The following is a 14,433-nucleotide window of genomic DNA, read 5'->3' as shown; positions in this document are numbered from 1 at the left end:
GACACCCCAAACCACAAATAACTCCAGTGAGCAGCATTTTTAATCTCATTCTCGCCCGTGCTGAAGCATTTTGGTACATTGTGTTATCACTGCACAGCATCTTGTATATGTGTATGGTTGTAATAAATCATAACAAAAAAAAAAAAAAAAAACACTACCAAAAGAACTAACATTGGTTAAAAATTTCAATAATTACGGATTTTTTTTCATATTGAAATTTGATTTGGAAAAGCTCTACCGGAAGTCAGTTCTAACGCTAGCCTCATCTGCTAAGAAAACGCTGTTTTTTAAGGGAAACCAAGGTTGTTGAGGTCTGTTGTGGGCATAGCAGGTGGAAGGTAAGTGTCAACTAGTTTTTGTCCTGTAACGGTCTGAGTAGTACTTATGTTGTTATCCCCGGAATGTATATTGTTTAGCACCCTAACGTGTAGTTTAGCGGAAAATTAAGATGCGAGCAAGTGTCAAGTCAAGACAACTGGTAAAGTGCGAGCTAACTAGCTCGCAAGGTTTAAGCTAACAAGCTAACGTTGCCGTTACCGAGTTCACGAGAGGGAGCTGTAAAGATGGTTTTTGTTTGTCAAATCATTTGGCTTAATAAGTAACTCACTAAAATAAGTGTGAAAATGTTATTTAGGGTTTCTTTTAAAATGTATACTGTCATAGTTGAATTGACAGTGGCGTATAATTGCTGAGTATGGAAGTGGGGAATGAGGATGTTATGCCCCCCTTGTACAAACCGGTGTGATATATTTTATTTAATTTATTTTCACTTAATGTCCTACGTTTTCACTGATCTCTAGAGCCTCTAAGGGATTATACACCTTGTTATCATTTACATAATGTACAGTTAAAATCGTATTTTAATTTTATGTGTTTGCTAACCTGCCACCCTGAAGTATAAATTTAGTTCATTTCTATCAGAATAGAAATGCTGAATGACAATAAATAGATAAATAAAATAATGGGAAGTTTAAGCTTTTGATAGATAACTAGAACAAACATAGTGATTACTTTTGAAACCAGCAAGTGGTTTTAATTTATATTTAATAGGAAATTCAGAAAAAATGTAACGTGTAATGGACAGCCAGCTTTGTAAATTATACAACTGTTATTCACGAATGGTGATATTTTTCCTGAAACTGAGGGGAAAAGGTTAGATTGATTTTCACAGCCATAAAATCCATCTGTAGGTCACTGCCCTGTCAGGGTGTTGTTACCATTTGTATGGAAATGCATGCATATGTTTCATCGCCCAAACTCCCTTTCCTGTTTTTGGATAAGTAAGAACATAGTTGGAGTCTTTATATGTTTCTTACAGGCAGCTTGTTTTTATTGTCAACTTAACATTTGATCCCAGCTGCAATTTGCAAGCATCATTATCAGGTGTGATCATTATAAATCATATCCAAATTGCACTTCTGTGTTTTGGCCTTCAAACAGAGCCTTACATTTTAAGCTTTTTTTTTTCTTTAAATAGAATTACACACTCTGCTGCTGCTTGCAAATACTCACATGAATCAACAGCTGCCATTTATATCAAACCACATGAAAATACAGCTGAACTAAAATAGCTACAAGAGCTCATAAAAAATTTTAATCAAAAGAAAATCTACTGGACATAAAAGAAAGGGGTAATACATCTGTCCAGAAATTTTAAGTCATCTTAATGGTTAAGATGGCTAAAATTAGTGAATACTTACTGTCCCTTTTAAGTAAAAATCAATGTATATTTGATATTGTTTAAAAGAAAACCGCAGTTCCAAGAAAAACTAATAGCGCTGTGCCAAATCTTTATTTTAGAGGGGGAAAAATTATTTGAGAAGACCCCCCCCACACACACACACACCCAACAAAAAAAAAATCTGGTGTTAGGCTGGCAACATCCTCCAAACAAAACTAATTAAACATCTGTGTAACATACTACTCAAGGTCTGATTATGTCTTTGCACATAGAAACAGTTATGCGACAGATGGAGGGTGGTTATTGTTGCAAACTGGTCATTGTCTTCCGGTGTAGTGGATATCAATAATGGCTGACCTTAAACCACCCGCTAGCTTAAAAACCCAACGGTACACTGGTGACTTCTGACAGAACGCTTTCAGAACGTATAGTGCAGTTGATGCAGTTAATGGAAACTGATTTAATTGGTTTCCACCGCTTCGTTTGGTTCTAAGAGTACTAAACTGGGATACGGTCAGATGTATGCTACCTGTTCGTGGGAGGTTCTGTCATAAACATCTTTATTCCAGTTTAACACAGATCAGTAAAAGGCATGTACCTTTCACATGTGTTAAGTCTTGTTTAAAAAACCTGTATGAAAGCATTGGTGTCTTTGTCATTCTTTAAGCTTTGATTAAACCCCTTTCAAAATTTCTGTTCATTTTTCGTATTTAAATCTTTTTTTTTTATTTATTTTTTGTTCCCATGAAATTAATTAAATTAATTAATCCCTTTTGGTATTCTGGGATTTGATTTTAAATTCCAAAGTGATATGCTTGCGTTTTTATATTTCTACTACCAACAACTTAATTGCCAACTTTTATTCTGTCTGAAACCAAAATTAACTCCTGTATATGGCTGATATGTCATTCAAGGGAAAAAAAATGAGGAAATTGGTAAAATCTTTTTTTCTTCTTCTTCTTCTTCTTCTTCTTCTTCTTTTTTTCATGTCTGGTTTTTAGCAAAGCTTTCCATGTTGTCATGTTTTATTTTTGTAGCATTTGCACTATTGGGAAATGTGGACATTAAAAAAACAAACAAACAACAAAAAAAACTAATGTTAATGTCATTCAGTGAGGTGGCTGTAACACTGTTAACAAATGACTACTGTTAATTTAAAACAAAAGTTTATGCAAGGACATGCATCTTGCATCACAGTAAGTAATGAAATCATATTAGCATACAACTTTTTTTTTTTTTTTTTTTTTAGCTATAAAATTAATCTAAGAAAGATCATTTAAAAGGTAACTTGTTTTTCCACAATGACTTGTTTTGCTTGTCCTTTTGTGTAGTTTTCTTTAGAACTAGTTCATCTTAATTCACTGTAAATTCCCTCTGAGCCAAGGACAAACGTATAACTGAACACTGTGTAAAATGATACAGCGCTTGTGGTGCCATGCTTCCCTTCACCAACACAACTGACCTTGGCTAAGCCCTCACTCTCCATAGGGCACACTGTAATCTGACAGCCCCTTGTACAGCTCATGTGTTTTTTTTGCCTAGATGTGTTTTCTTTTTTTTTTTTCTTCTTTTTTTTCCCCGTGTGTGATCAGTGTTTGTGTCATTGTGTAGAGTCCACAGTAAAATCCTCTTTTTTGAACTATGAGCCAGGTATGCAGTGAAGATTTTCAGCAAAAAATGCAGAATATGTTTGACTTTACAGTAAATGAGGTCTGCTCTCTGTAAACACACTGATCCACTCAGAGCTTAGACACACCCACCATCACGAGTTTTTGCTTTGTACTTCCCATTGTTGCAGTAAAATATAAGATGTTTAGTAAAAGATTGTAGAGACTGAAGTAGAGTTGTGAAAATGTTTGACTTGCTTTCTTCATATCGTTGTCTTAAGAGTGCACAAACTACTAAATCCTTTTTATCGTGTAGGGAAAGAATAATCTGTGTATGTCTGTTGTCCATCACTCCTCCTTAAAATGCATCTTTTAGCCTAAAACGAGGCTGCTCGGCTTTTTTTATTTGTCAAAGCGACAATTATCCCTGTGTTACAGCTGCAGTACATGCACTTTGAGTGAGATACAGGTGACATTGAAAGAAATGCTCACTGACAAAACAAAGTAAAAGAAAGTAAAAAAAGTTCACAAATATTAATGATTTTATCACAAAGAAACCTGAAGTGCATTCTATTAATAGAGCCATGTTTACTGCAATCTGACATGTAGGTAATCTTATTATTGTCCTAAATTTTAGGTTGCTGTTGGTTGCTGGGTCCTGTGGAGCAGAGGAGTTGTCATTTCCCCCCTTTGTCCTCTCATGTTCTCCCTCCCTTGTGTGTGTTTCCCCTGTGTATTAGTGCCCCCCCCCACCCCTATCCACCCTCTACCTGATCCCTCTTGCTGTGTTGCCACTCAAGCCTGAAGCCCCCCTCTCACTCCATGCTTGGATTAAAGCCAGCTCACTGCCAGCCCAATGACTGCCTGGATCGTCCTGCCTGTCAGCCTGTCTGCCTTCTCCATCACAGGAATATGGATTGTGTGAGTCACGAGTCTCTGGTGTCATAAATGTTGTCACATTTAAAACAGACTGTGTCCAGGTTTACATGATGAAGGGACATTGGCAGATTTGGTAGGTTAAATAAAATTAGAATCCCATATGACAATATTGTAGCTAGTTTGTGATGGGATTAGATCAGTCTGTCCCAGTGGGCTTGACATTTGACATTTCCTACTTTAAATGGCATACTCCTTGTCCTGTAGGTATGCCATGGCTGTGATAAATCACCATGTGTGTCCTGTAGAGAACTGGTAAGTGATTTTGATTTGATTTGTCTGTCTGATTTAAATTTACTTAAATATTTAATAAAGAGATTTTTTTTATATATATTTATACTTGAAAGAATTCCACTGCTCCCAGCAGGGAATGAAATATGCTCATTATGTCACTGTTTTAGGTCTTACAATGTAACATGCACAGAGGAGCTGGCTCGACCAGGCTTTCCCAAGACATGCTGCACCATCCAGGACATCCCCCTTATCAGGTCTCTAATTGTATTTCTTCTCCTAGTTGAATTTTATGCATTTGTCTCTGAATAAGCTATTCCCTTTAGACATGAATTAACTTCTTGTTATGGTGATATAATTATATCAGTCATTAACCAACACCTTATGTAACTTGTATTTTCATAATCTGCAAGTAAGCCTCTAACAACAGGTAAGCACTGAAGCACTAGATTTCTGAAAAAGATCAAACAGATCAGTAAACAATGGTGGTTTCCAGCTGTGTGTGTGTGTGTGTGTGTGTATGTATGTATGTATGTATGTATATATATACACACACATGCATACATACATACAGAGATGCAGCTTATCTGTTTACTTTCTGAACTAAATTTTTTTTTTTTTTTTTTTTTAAATGCGTCCACATTTTTAACCAGTCTGAATTATTCATACATCAGGCCTCATCTTCATTGTACTTCCCAATAAAAAATGTGAAGGTTGTGTCTGCTCAGTAGTCAGCAGATGTAGGTGGTAAAATTATCATTGCCACTATTTAAGATTAATTTTACTGATATTTGATCATTTCCTACCAGCTGAGAGTTGATAAGAGAGGGAAATATAACATTGAGAAATTATTGAAAATATGTGTGTGTATTTAATGTTGACATCTTTATTGTTGTTATGTCCAACAGTAAATGTGGCTCTTACCCTCCTGAAAGCTGCCTGTTTAGCCTGATTGGCAACGTTGGAGCCTTTATGGGTAAGTCCTCATCTAAACTTCACTGTATTGATACTAGTGACTGATTAATATTGTTTTATTTTTAATGATCAAGTTGATGGCATTTATTAGAAAGCTAACAGATTATGCTGGTATCGTGATTTTTTTGTTTGTTTTTGACAAAATGTGGATCTGTCGTGCCCTCTTTGTTGTGCTTTTGTTTTAAAAATGTATAAACTGAAAATGTCAAAAACATGGTTACACTGGCGACGCCACATGCAGTGCACTTTGTCCACATTAATGCAGCCTTGCAAAATAAGTTGCAGCCAGTGCTCAGAAATAATTAATCCATTGTATGTTAATTTAAAGGAAAAACAAACCAAAAGAAAAAGTCCTTTAAAGGAGTGTTTGCTGATTAAGTTGGAAAAATCACCTCCTGTCTCTTAATCAATGTCCTAATCAAATGGACTCAATCTAGTTAATTGATTATAAGAAAGTGAGAGAAGTTGTTTTGGTAGTTTGCCGCTCTGGATCTTGCAGGCATCTATCATTCCATAGTAGAAAGATAAATCACTAGTGGAGAAGTTGCAATGCAACTACCAAAGATACCACCAAGCTGATCTATTGACCCCGAGGTCAGACCCCAAGGTCGGACTCCAATGCTTTGAGAAATTGCAAGTAAAAAAAAAAAAAAAAAAAAATCCTATGGTTTTGCAAGAGTTGTGTGCCTGATCATTTCTTAGCTGAGCTCTGCTGCTTCCCAGAGATTTGTCTTTAATGTTTCCAGGTGAGCAGAGAAGTAGTGATGGTGGGATGAAGCCCTGTGAATGTGTTGAAACTTTCTGGCCAGTTGCTTCACCAAACATTTCATTACTCTAAGCCCTGTTTAACTGCTCATTTGGGAGTACTGATATCTACTTGTTATTTGACTTACAGCAGGTCTCGTTTGTTTTTGGTCACGTAATATTCAGAAAAACAATACGGACCTCAGTCCGGACTTTGTTTTTACACGCCCCCTTGGCTTGAAGCAGGCTTTGGGGCTTCAAACGTAACATCATTACAGAGAAGAATTAAGCAACAAGCGGAAAAACGAAGAAGAGACACCATAGCAACAACCGGGGAAATGAAAAAGAAGGAACCACGGCAACAACTGGAAAACACAACACCCAGCATGGCAGAAGACACGCTTAATGAAGTACCGATGGTGGTCTTGTTAACAGAAAAACCCTGAATTGAAAAAAAATGACTAACTGGAGACAGTGTGAACATGGACTTTCCAGTCATCTCACTCTCTGGCTACATTCCACATCACAATCCACAGAGTCACGAAGAGTCATCGGCTTTCCTCACACACGTAAAGAGTTTTGGTCGCAAATATTGAACATGTTTAATACTTGCGATTGTCAGCCATGACCTGTTTCAGAGTCGATTGTTGGGACATATTCGCTCAGAACACACTTTAGTTTGGAACATAACTGCGCTGAAGTGTTAAATATACAGTATGTCTTGTCTTTCCACTCTGTCTATAATAAAGCTGCATGACGCCCACAGACATCAGCCAATAGCCTCTGGGAGAAACAGACATGGTTGCTGTCTAATCAATAATGAATGCAGCTTTCCTTCCACACACCCTCCTCTGTCCTCTCCCCTGCATGTACGCTCTGTGGCCTTCGTCCATTACTCCACTCTCCCTGTCTTGTTTAATTTGCCATTCACTTCTGCCCTAGTTTCCCCCTCTTGATTGCCTCACCCCTGCTGTATTTATTGCCATTTCATTATTCACAGATGTTTTTTTCCCCCCTCCATCCATCATTATCTTTTGTCTTCAAATCTATAACTCTGTAGATTTCCTGTCTATAATGTGTAGAACCTGTGAATGATTTACTTCAGATCATAAGATCTTTGCCAGTTTTACCTTGAAATGTTTTAATATTTTGGTTGTATGTAGTGCAGGGATCCTCAAGCATCCTTCAGGTTTTTTTAAGTTTCCCTGCTGCAACACACCTGACTCAAATTAATGGTTAATTAGCAGATCTGTGCTTGATTTCAGTCAGGTGTGTTACAGCTGAGAAACGTCTATAGCTTAAAGGACACTGGCCCTAAAGGACCAGGATTGAGGTTCCCTGGTGTACTGTAACAGACAGCAACCCGTAGGATTATAGTTTTCAAACACAGATACTGTCTGCCAAAAAAAAACCTTTATACAGGCAGATATGTCAATAGCACATCCTGTCTGAGACATTGATGAAACAAATCAAATAATCTTACACCAGCACAATGGCTGAAGCCACTGCTGGGCCATCAGTCTTCTTTCTTTTAGTAGAAATAGGACCGTACACAAAAAGAAGCGTCCGTTTTAACTCATTTTACAGAGAATAAGGAAGCAAATGTCTTACTGGTTCTTACTGAAAAGCTTTTGGATTTTTATTTTACAGCTTATGTTTTTAATGTAACTTAAATGCTCACATTTTCTCCTGCAGTGGTGATGGTCTGCTTTCTGCGCTACGCCCAGGTGATTGAACACAGCCACCGATGTTGGGTCAACACCAGCGCCTTGGTGTCGGGCTGCACCAACGCCATCGGTCTGGTTATGGTTGGCAACTTCCAGGTAAACAGCAATAAGAACACCAATTTAATACATTCATTCCAGATATTTTAACTCATTACGTCACTGTACATGGGTGTTGAAGACAGAAGCAAGATGCCGTCCTCACTGTATGTTTCTGCTCAACAGGTGGATCACGCCAAATCTCTTCATTACGTGGGTGCCGGTGTTGCATTTCCAGCAGGGCTGCTGTTTGTGTGCTTGCAGTGTGTGCTCACCTACCGAGTGGCCATGACCACCCTTGACTACTGGATGGCCCATTTCCGAGTGGCTCTGGCACTGGGAGCCATGATCTCCCTCGTCCTCAGTATCCTTTACAGATTAAAGTGGCGTCTGCCATGGTGCCTGTTCAGCTGTTATGTACTATTTTATAAGTCTGCAGTGTTTGATTACGTGAGTTTTAGACTCTAATTTATTATTGTCCAGAAATAGTTTATACTCCTTGACGACTCCTCCTTCCAGGTGGCATCTTTTTTATCCATGAGAGCTTTATCCTTCAGCATGCAGCAGCCATTTGCGAGTGGGTCTTCACTGTGGACATCCTGGTCTTTTACGGCACCTTCACTTACGAATTTGGCACTGTCTCCAGGGAGACCATGATGGCAGGCCTGCAGCAGAGCCACCACGGTTCAGGGGTCATCATCGGCCCCGGGTCTCGAGGCTCAACGTTGGGCAGAGCAACAAAGGGGCTCAAGTCCCCTGGAGGAAGCAGCACTTCCACACATCTCAACTGTACCCCAGAGAGCATAGCTATGTTGTAGCTCTACGTCGCAGCGTAAAGTCCTGAAAATTCGCTGCGGAGGTGCTTCATGGGCTCCCAAAGCAAAGCAAGTTGACAGATTCAGCATATGGAGGGAGAAATCAACTTCCTATGTCTTTAACCTTTAAACCAACAGCAGGCATTTTCTTTGGTAATGTTATATGATCTTTTCCTTTGACCCCTGCTGTCAGTGCAGGCTGCTACAGTCATTTACTTTTTCTTGGAAGGGGGGTTGAATGTATGGAGCCAGCCTGAGAACTGGAACCATGAATGTTTTCTGAGATTGGTGTTTATAAGGGTGTTTCTGCATGAGAATAGGGTGTTGCCTGAAAGGTAATCATTTTTCAAAACTGTGTCACAGGTTCCTTGATAAAAAGAAAAAGTTCCTAAAGCCCACAAAGTTTTGTCCCCCTGCCCAACAACCTGACTCTTCTCTCGAATGCTTTGCGTGGCCCACCTGTTTTAGCTTTTTGCTTACCTCTGCACGGCACACCTCCCAAATGGAGTAACAAAAATTTATGTTGTAATTTTACATAGTAAATAGAAAATATTGAATGTTTGAGAAGTGTATAAGTAAAGTATGTTTGAGCTGTTCAGTAGACAGCCTCCTTTTAAATCAATCAGACACAAATTATCTAAAAGGTATTTAAAACATAAAACTCACCTGACAGTTTTGGTAGGTTGCACTGATAGTTTGAATGCTAACGTCATTTTTAAATGAGTTTACATGTCGGTCTCGATCATTTTTCATGCGACTAAAAGCAAACTATCCAGGTCTTTTCTGTTGTAATGAACCATTTTTGCGAGGATCAGGTAATCTCCTTTATCATTTCAATATCCAACATAATGAAAGATCTGATGGATTATTTACTAACTGACATTTCATGTTACCTTTTTTATGTCATAGATCTCATGTCTGATGCAATAACTGCCATCAATCATTCAATAATTTATGCTCCACTGGAGTGAATAATGCCTTTTTCAGTGTGTTGAGTTGAGCGCAGAGCTCTTGTTCAGTAGATGGAGTGAAGGACGTTTGAAGTAGCCTACAGCACATCTAATAAATGTAACCAGTGGGTGTGTGAAGGTTAAAAGTATAAGCCGTTGAACGTATTTACAAAATAAGTTGTCAACACACTGATGTAGTTCCAGGCTGGACCTTCGGAAGCCTTATTTGAGTTTAAAGTCTTTTCTAGTAAGTATGAAGTTCTCAGAAGTTTTATGGAGAGTGTTTGTTCAGGAGGAATGGTTGATATGTTTGCAAACCTCACAGTAGTGTCAAAAATTACAACACGACACTACCATACAGGATGCAGACATCAAATTGAACTATTTCTTCTTTTCTTTCTAAGATAATTTCTGTTGCCAATTTTTCTGTTTGTTTCTTTTGTGAACTAGCTGAATGCCAGACTGCCACAAACCAACACTGCTCAAACTAAAGCTAACCAATGCCACAAAATGTAGTTTATACCTAAGCTTCTGTTAAAGAAGCTTAGCAGTTTCTTCCTGATATATTTCATCAAACATATATCCAACAGTATTTTTCCTTTTGCATAGTCTTGATATATTTCAAACTGTTTGACACACTGGATGCCAGCAATACATGTCTTTAAAAGGTCACGTCTCCTACCTCTTATCTTTTGCGGGTTTGATGTTTAAAAGTGAAAGCTGCAGATTCAACATGTGCTCTATGTCAGACTGACTTGAAGATGAAAGTGTCTCATATGATGGTGGTTCAGCAATCCAAAGCTCGCTCCACAAGTGTCAGAACATGACAAGAGCTGGATGTGCTGTCACATGTACTGTCACACATGCTGCATAATCACATGGCAGTTTTCTTTCTCTCTGTTTAAATGATCTACTTTCTATTCTTTGTGAGACTGCAGTTGTCCTGTCTTGTTCTGCAGACATTGCCAAAAAAGAATGAGATCTACTGGAGTCTTTTTTTTTCTTCTCCGAGGTGTATGAATTGCTCTAAGTTCACGGTTTCAGCCTTATCCCTTTTACTTGGCCATAACTCTTTTGTGTGTGTTTAACTTATTTTCTGCTGTAGCCTTTTTCACCTGTAACCAAGTCACCATGTGTGACTCCAAATGGCAGCTTGTGTGAGCCCTCACATCAGGGTTGGAACAGCTTCTCACCATCCTCCACATGCCAAATAATACATTGAAAGGTGTTTTTTTTTGTTTTTGTTTTTTGGTTTCTCTCTCTGCTTTTTTGTTTGGGAAAAATATGCACTTAAATAAGGTATAAAATGGTATGGTTTGTGGTAGAACACCGAACTCTGTTTTGAAAAAGCGTCTGACCTACACGTCTTGAACTCTGAACAGCAACACAGATACAAATGTCTACAAAATGTACTGCTCCTGTTTCCTTTAAATTTGAAAACTATGTTACAGAATGATAAAGGAGGTGTCAGAAATCCCTGAAACAAGTAAACACAAAATATTTTGTTTCCTTTTTATAAATTCTGTAAATATGTATGATTTGTCTATCATTTAGGTATTTTCATTTGAAAGAGATTTATATTCAAATATGAAATAAAAATAAATTATTAGCTGGTTGTCATGGAGTCTTCTTGAAAAACTGAATTTCCTTTGTTTCTTTTAACTGTATTGAATTCAGTCACTGAATGAAATGACTTAAGAACAGCTTATACTATTCTGAACTCACTTTTAATCAAAGAGTATTCAGAAGCACAAATGAAGAAAAATCTTCGAAGACACTTAAAAAGCAGCTAATTTGTATACATACGACTTGTTGGTTGAACATTATTTAAATCTTCCAACATCCATATGCATTGGTAAATAAGCAACACCAACTCAGAGGGTTATCCCCAAATCTGGAAACACTAAGTCAATTATGGATAAAAAGAAATGAGTTTCATTTCAGCAGAACTAATGCAAGTTCTAATGGTTGGGTCGCTCATGGCTGGTCTGTGTAGACCAGACAGTTAAAAACACGAGACAAACTAGAGGGGAACTCCACTCACTTCCTCCATAAAGGTCAATTTTCTCTGCATGTGAAGCAACACCCAGGCAGCGAGAACAGAAATGTCTTTGGTTCTTTCTGAGTTTTAAAAAGTCTGAAAAAAAATCATTCCTTATTTGGGTGTACACAGATTGCATTCCACTGGAAGATGTTTGAAAGATCTGGACAGATAAGCTGATCTAAAAATGCAGAAAAGTCTGGATGTCTCAGCCTCTACTTTGACTTTCCTCTTTTTGTGGATATGATGCATATTTTTAAAAGAAAACCAAAATTCTTCATAGTTTAATTCAGCTTTATTTGTATAGCACCAATTCACAACAATGTCACATCAGGGCACTTTACAGACAATTTGAGCCAATTCATTGTCATCCAATCAGTATTCATAAATAATAGCCTAGCTAAGGAAAACTAGCAGATTGCATTGACTCTTTACTTCAATTCAATCCCCCACCCTGAGCATGTACGGGGCGGCGGGCGACGGTGGAAAGAACTCAATTTTATCAGGAAGGAAAAACTTCAGGCCTTTTAATTTGACACACATCACATACTCCGTTTTTGCAATGTTGCCAATGTCATTTACTTTTTTTTGGCTAAACACATCAATACAAATAGGCTGAAAAGAATAATAAAGAATCCAGTGGGACTGCTGCACTCACACATGATTATACAGAGGGTGAAAACAAAGAAGCCCTGTTGATGGGGAAGTCAAATGTCATTCCCAGACTGTCGTTCTATCATACCAAACATTACCAAATTAAACTTAAATGAGATATTATCACTCTGTGATATTTTATAAGTTTACAATTTACCTGAATGGAGCTGCCAGTGGTGCTGGCATCAGTTGGGACTATTTTGCCAAAAAATCCAGACATTTTAGTCAACTAAGAGTATATATAGTCAATGTCAGACATTCTCAAGACTTCTTACATGTTCCCATTCTCAAACTTGAAATAATGATTTGTACAAAATAGTGTGAATGCAGTTTGTTATTTTTAGAAGATTCCAGTGAGCAAAATTACTTGAGTGCTGTTGCATCATGTGTACATGGCTCCATGTAGGTCCTCCAATCTGTGTTCCCTCTGTTTTCTTTTTTCCTATAGGAAAAAAGAAAAACAATACTCAACTCGATCCACACTGAAAGCACAGAAGATAAAAATGAAATGCACCTCCTGATGTACACAGTCACCTTGTCCTTTTTAAACTCTTCATACTCTGGATTATCAGTTGGGAGTTCAAGTCGGCAGAGTGGACAGGAGTTAGTCTAGGAATAGCACAGAAAAAAATTATGTGGATTTAAAAACAGTTATTCAAACTTGAAGAAAAAAAAGGAAGAAGAAAAAAACATCAGATTGAGATAGTGTAATACATTTTTATGAGCTTTACCTTGCCCAACCATGGTAGTATACATCCTGAGTGAAAAAGGTGTTTGCAAGGCATTTCTCGAACCGTCTCTTGTTCCTCGAACTCCAGCAAGCACACGGGACATTTCAGACCCTTGTCTGTGAGAGCAAAGCACCAAATTAAGTCTCTTCTAATGTCACTAATCCAGGAAATATTGGGAGCACAAGCATGGTTCTGGCATGCTATCAGTTACTTCTTCTGCTTTCAACTTTGGTGGAGCAGATGTGTCACCTGCTTGTTCTGGGGAAATGATGACCACAGTGAGGGTCTGAACGGCAGTTTTGGCAGCTGGAGGAGGAAGCCGCTGGTCCCAGTCTGACAAGTCGAAAGCCCCGGAGTCCATCAAATCCAAGCCCTGCATTAAAGACCTATACACAAAAACCAATCACAAAGCTAAAATCTACCAGCCAAAGCCAGGCTTTACACAGTGTTTAAATTGTCTTTGGTCTCACCTTGCCAATTCAAGAAGTGCATTCTGGCGGTACTGTTCCTCAGGATTAGTGGGTTCACAGTCGTGTTCATCGAAGTAGGATGCCATTTGGGTCCAGCCAGTGATTTTGTCCTTTTTGCATCAAGGAACCTGCAGATGATAATGATGACTTCACATTTTTGTAAAAACATACATACACACACACACATTTTATATAAATATATATGTGTGTGTGTGTGTGTGTGTGTGTGTGTGTGTGTGTGTGTGTGTGTGTGTGAGTGTGTGTACATTAAAAACTATATATAAAGCACATTCACTCATTAAAACAGCTATAGTGTTTTTCCTCGAAACTGTAGTGAACAGCAAGCATAACAGACAAATGTAAACACAAGAGTTACTCACATCAATAAATATTTATTAAACACGACCATCAGATTAATAAAATTCTTATATTATAAACTATTTGAAGACAAGGATTAATAAATGTACTATAACAAACTTACTTAGTTTGGTCCTCAACAACAGAAGTTCGCCTATGAACACTTGTTTTTTTTGTTTGTTTGTTTGTTTTGGCGTTGTTAGCTTGTTCAAATACACAAACTACGATTTTAAAAAATAATTGTCATGAATTGTTGACCATATTAAACGAAAATATTTCGACTAACCCACACCGCTAGTAATCAACATTTGTCATTCTTCCGGGTATTGCAGTTTTAATCACGTGGTACTTCGTCCAATCACAGTGAGAAAAGTCTTCTTCGCCTGATTAATACATTATGACGACTGATAAAACTGTAGTGTTGCATTACCGCCACCGAATGCCGAGAGAAATACTATTCTCCAGATTTTATGAACAG

At 37.9% G+C, this 14,433-nt stretch overlaps 2 protein-coding genes across 2 annotated transcripts; one reads left to right on the top strand and one right to left on the bottom strand.

The window, feature by feature from the left end:
• Positions 1-267: 267 nt before the first annotated feature.
• Positions 268-11,311, top strand: LOC121649094 (transmembrane protein 150A-like). Its single transcript, XM_041999649.1, has 8 exons — positions 268-338; positions 3,926-4,209; positions 4,432-4,479; positions 4,626-4,712; positions 5,364-5,431; positions 7,870-7,997; positions 8,124-8,301; positions 8,457-11,311. The coding sequence occupies exons 2-8, from the start codon at positions 4,145-4,147 to the stop codon at positions 8,753-8,755; spliced, it is 873 nt and encodes a 290-aa protein (XP_041855583.1). The 5' UTR covers positions 268-338; positions 3,926-4,144; the 3' UTR covers positions 8,756-11,311.
• Positions 11,312-12,031: 720 nt separating this feature from the next.
• On the bottom strand, positions 12,032-14,281 carry rnf181 (ring finger protein 181). The gene is made up of 6 exons (XM_041998355.1): positions 14,080-14,281; positions 13,599-13,726; positions 13,378-13,514; positions 13,129-13,244; positions 12,932-13,006; positions 12,032-12,839 (listed from the first exon to the last, which is right to left on the bottom strand). The coding sequence occupies exons 2-6, from the start codon at positions 13,682-13,684 to the stop codon at positions 12,780-12,782; spliced, it is 474 nt and encodes a 157-aa protein (XP_041854289.1). The 5' UTR covers positions 13,685-13,726; positions 14,080-14,281; the 3' UTR covers positions 12,032-12,779.
• Between the last annotated feature and the right edge of the window lie 152 nt (positions 14,282-14,433).

This window comes from Melanotaenia boesemani, chromosome 11, assembly GCF_017639745.1.
Source record: "Melanotaenia boesemani isolate fMelBoe1 chromosome 11, fMelBoe1.pri, whole genome shotgun sequence".
Lineage (NCBI taxonomy): Eukaryota > Metazoa > Chordata > Actinopteri > Atheriniformes > Melanotaeniidae > Melanotaenia > Melanotaenia boesemani.
This window is presented reverse-complemented; position numbering and strand designations above follow the sequence as displayed.